This window comes from Polypterus senegalus, chromosome 3, assembly GCF_016835505.1.
Source record: "Polypterus senegalus isolate Bchr_013 chromosome 3, ASM1683550v1, whole genome shotgun sequence".
NCBI classification, from domain to species: domain Eukaryota; kingdom Metazoa; phylum Chordata; class Cladistia; order Polypteriformes; family Polypteridae; genus Polypterus; species Polypterus senegalus.
This window is the reverse complement of record NC_053156.1, coordinates 81,489,160-81,494,000: the sequence shown is the minus strand read 5'-3', so window position 1 is coordinate 81,494,000 and position 4,841 is coordinate 81,489,160. Positions and strand designations below refer to the sequence as shown.

Genomic DNA, 4,841 nt, shown 5'->3' with positions numbered 1-4,841 from the left:
GTAATGATGGTCAAGTTTAATAAAATAATCAATTTTTATGGATAAATAAATAAAATCCAATTGAAAACGTTTTAGTTAACTGTATTATCAGGGAACTTTATATCAGTAATTCTTAAAAAAATAAAAACCAGCAAATATGAAGCGCAAAAGCACCCTGTGTAGTGGGGGCAGATACACAAAGCAGAAACTATGGCCCCAAAAAAAATACCTACACCATCTACTCTGCTTTGGTAAATACTATTTTTAAGATTTGTCTTAAAAATTAAAACAGACTAGTGCTTTTGATATTTTAACATCATACTCCAAATCATGTAAATAAACCAACAATTTCAGAAGCACTCCAAGGCCACATGTGATGCAATTTTCGTAGAGCCGTTTACATCACCAGGATATTAGCTCGACTTATACCCATGAGAACACATTGCAGGTGCTTACTACCTAAAAGGAATCCTCATTGAACCACCACAAATTCATACATATACTAAATCACGGCTTAGACCAGCCTGGCTGGATAATTCCTCCTCTCCTTGTACCAGAAGGGACTCAGTGTCTTGGTCATTAGAATCACAGCCATCATATTTGATAGGTTTAGGATAACTATATGGGTATCCATTGTCATCAAAGAAACGTCGAAAAGTAAATTCATAGAAGGCATGTTCAGGATGCTTGCCATTTTTGTACCAGCCATTAAGAGTATCATTCAGATTCTCTTCAGCATCATCATCACTGCTCCATAGCTTGTGAGGATCCACTGGGTCAAAGTTGGAAGTGTCAGTAGAATGTGTAATTTTAGGAATATAAGGTGCAGGGTGATGCTGCTGCCGCAAGTCTACAGAAAAATCGATGGTTTTAAAGAAGGGGTGAGCCTTGATCTCATCAGCACCATTTTTCCCCAGCCGATCCTCTGGGCCTCGGCATAGCTTGATGATAAGGTCAGATGCCTCTGGGCTCAGCTTTGCTTGAGGATGTATATGTAGGGTTGTTTGCCAATTGATGACCTATAAAGTAAAGAACAAAGTTTTAAGCACTATAGAGCTAAAAAGTACACACAAAGTATATTAAGGCAAGACAGAAACTAAAAAATAGCTATAGTAAATTATGAAAAATGAGACAGAATAAAACCTTATTACACTACTGTATATGAGAAGAGGAGATTTGTCAAGCTATATATTTTACATACACAGACAAGAGTACATATTTGACTTTTTTCAAAACACTGTCTACCTCATATCACAGCACTGAGGAAACTATTTCCAGTGTGAAGAAAAACTAAACCTTTAAATTCAAGCAAATGATAACTTATAAAAGTTGCATTTTTGCTATGTGTGTTTGATTCTGAGAACATAAAACTGAAAAAAAAAACCAAAAAAACAAAACAAAAACGCTAACCTTTACAAGTACCATAAATTTACACCAGCTGTAACAGACTCAAATCAAATGTATGTTTTTATTCTATAATAGTAACAATAAGAGCAGCTCACTACTCAAAATGGTAAATGTAGGAAAGACCAGGAATCAAACCCGCAATCTGTTGTTTATGAGACAGCAGTACTTACACCTGTGCACCACCCAAGCAGTCGCGTCAGTGTCATACCCTAACCCAACTTCTTTTTCTTTGGTTATACCTTTTGTAAAAGTGTTTATTTGATATCTGGACTTCAGTCATGTCAACACTGTGTCATTAGTACTATAAAATGCAAAATGTTTCTTTTTTAGTTATGTGTTCAACTTTTCTTGCCTCGCATTTCATGCCATCCTACATTTACCTAGATCACTGTAGACACTGAACACACATAAAATGTATGTATTCCAAATAATGAGATATTATTCACCCTCTACAATTCCAGGCACCTCACACCCACATAAACTGACTTGAGCTGGGAGAACTTCAGCTGCGTCGGTGGGGGATGGGATAGCAGGCTACTTGCTGCCTGTGAGGACTGACAAATTTGCAAAACAAAGATGCTGATGAGGAGGTACGAGGGAATTTAAGGTGGCCCGGGATTACGCCTTTTTACGTAGGCTTCAGGGATTCTAGGGTTAAAAGGACTGTAGTTTTTAAGACCCAAGGAAGAACTGAAAACTTCAAGCTGCACGTGTGAATGGCATGCCTGGAACTCTTCTGGGTCAAACATCCTGCCCAAACAACCTGGAAACATACTAGCAGAACCACTCACAAACATACTCCAAACAGAAATATGTTTTCTGGAAAGAAATTGCATCGAGTATACTAAATAGGAAAACTTTAAAATGATGGATGCATTGTGTTTGCTATAAACATTTTAATAATAAGTTAAATTACTGAAGTGAGTTTACTACTTATATTTTTAGTGAAAGGTCAAGCAAAATGACACCTTTTATTGGCTAACTAAAAGGTCTTTTGCTTGACTTCTCACTACATTCATAACGGGTAACACGGGACAACACCCTAGTACTACTTATATTTTTAAAACGCCTTATCATTTGCTGGGAGATGGTTATGCAGAGACATCACTGCTTATAATTGGCCTCCATCTGTGCTCCTTTGTTTCTATTATATAACTCTCTCCACACTTTAGTGGAGGCATCTGAAGGTCTCTTTATATTTTGTATTGCACTACTCTGAATAGGCAGGTCTAAACTAAACAGGGTTCTCTTTAAAGCAAATACACACTACATCAGCTTACATCTGATAGTACCCCAAGTGTCCCCTAGTTGGAGCTTTCCACCCATGTCACTATTTTGTGTTGGCTTCCTGTTCCCCCTCCTGGTGCACTGTAAAATTTACTTGACTTCTTAATCAAGTGCTGCGGGGTGTTGGGTATTCCCCCCCTGGAGTGCAATCGTGATGACATACATACATTTGATCAAAGATCATTCTCCTTGGAGTTTCACCAGGGATTATATTTGTACATTTGATCAGACAGAGTTTTTGTGGGGAATGGGTTGATTTGCCCTTAAAAGTCAGTGTGCGAGATGCTGGTATGCAACTATTTAATACAGGTATGCCTCAGGGAAAAATTGAATAGCACCAGTACTCCATATCAAGTGCAAACTGGCCCACTTCGTGTCCCGGGCATAACTATTTTCCAGCAGGACAAGAGGATACACTTCTGTGATTCTCTATCACAATACAGGCCAGTAAGCTCTTCAGGTTCAGCACCTCAAGAACAAACATGCCAAAAGAACTCTTGAGAAATTGTAATCCTATAATTCTCTTTCCCTGAATTTGAACATTCAAGGTGTCTGACTTAAAGGCCTAATAAACATTTTGGCCGAAAAATTTGCATTTTTACTAATCATGAATGAAATCAAAACAAAAGAACCTAACTAGCTTTCTGTGAGTTGCACTCAATTAGCCTTACACTAGGAACAGGCATATACATCAAACTGAAGTCAAACACACATCAAAGTCTCTTCGTTTACACCATTACATTTTATCATACACGTTCATTGACAGCATACTAAGATTTCATTTCATCAAGATTTTATCAAGATTTAATACCTCACTCTCATCACAAGTTACTTATTTTGGGGGTAGGTTTTAATTTCTAGTTGAGGAACAAACTCCAAAAATCAGTTGAATTTTCTTTTTTTTATGTTTGTAATTGTTTAATCTGATTACATTACTATGATTTAAAATAGATGATGGTCAAATTAATTTTTAGATTATTTAAAGCAGGAAAATTATAAAATGATAACATTTCTCCTCATGTTGTTTTCCACACAACTTATGCAAAAAAATAAATAAAAATATGGCACTTTCTTGCCCTATAAAAGGAGAAACCTGCAAATGTTACATTACTCTTGTCATTTGCATTGTGAATCATTTAAAATTTTAAAGGTGTGATATTTGTTTTACTTCTTACCTTTAGTTGTGTATCTAGTGGAGTTGTAGCCAGGAATGGAGGTTGGCCAAGTAACATTTCATAAAGAATAACACCCACACTCCACCAGTCGCATAACTGAGTATAACCTGAACAAAGGAAAACAGAATAAAATTTAAAAATAAATCAACACATACGCATTCTTCAGTATTCAGTAATTTATATGTAAAATTGGAAAAATATCCACGGTAAATATCACATTTGCATATTTTCCTTAAATTTTTACAACTGAAAAGAACAAAAAACATCAATTTAACATCAATTCCATTTTTATAGATATACAGGAAATAAGCCTGATGTAGCTACTACATAATTTTTAAATTGCCTTTACTTTTTGATTTACCTTTGTATTTTGGTCCTAATACAGTAATAATCTAAAACATTAAAAAAGCCACTAAGTATTACAGTGTAATTATGCAGTATATTTCAATGTATTATTCAATTTTATTTGACTTAAGAAGTACAGGCAGTCCCTGGGTTACGTACCAGATAGGGACTGTAGGTCTGTACTTGAGTTTGTATGTACAGTAAGTTGGAACAGGTACACTATTTTAATAAATGCTATTGTTGACCAACTGTAACCAAGTGCTCTGCCAATGAATGATGGAGTTTCACCTCTCTCTGACCTTTTTATTATTTCTACTTTATTTTCAATGGTGATGGTTTTTCTCTTCTTTACTGTATCACCAACACTTGCATTAGATTTGTGTTTCAGAGACATTGTTGAAGGGTGAAGACAAAAGGTTAAAATGAGCTCTTCTGCACAGCACTGTACACGCTATCACAGCAGGAAGGCACCCGTCGTCAACATGTCTGATGTACTGAGAAGAGACAACTTCCTGCTATGTGTGTAACAGTACAAGCAGGCTTGCTATTGAGAATGAATGGGGGCAGCGAGGGGCAATTCACCATTCGTCCACCACACGGTCACCTCCACTACAGTATGCTTCCTGCAGCATCCGCCCACCAAGAACG

General features: G+C 36.5%; 1 protein-coding gene across 2 annotated transcripts in view; it reads right to left on the bottom strand.

Moving 5' to 3' along the window:
- Positions 1–203: 203 nt before the first annotated feature.
- lats1 (large tumor suppressor kinase 1) overlaps positions 204–4,841 on the bottom strand; it is a 64,169-nt gene continuing 59,531 nt past the window's right edge. For both annotated transcript variants that reach the window (XM_039747508.1, XM_039747509.1), the window contains exons 7-8: positions 3,849–3,955; positions 204–998 (exon numbers count right to left, since the gene is read on the bottom strand). In XM_039747508.1, the coding sequence (XP_039603442.1) occupies positions 471–998; positions 3,849–3,955 (635 nt within the window). In that variant the 3' untranslated portion in view covers positions 204–470. The remainder of the gene's footprint in view (positions 999–3,848; positions 3,956–4,841) is intronic.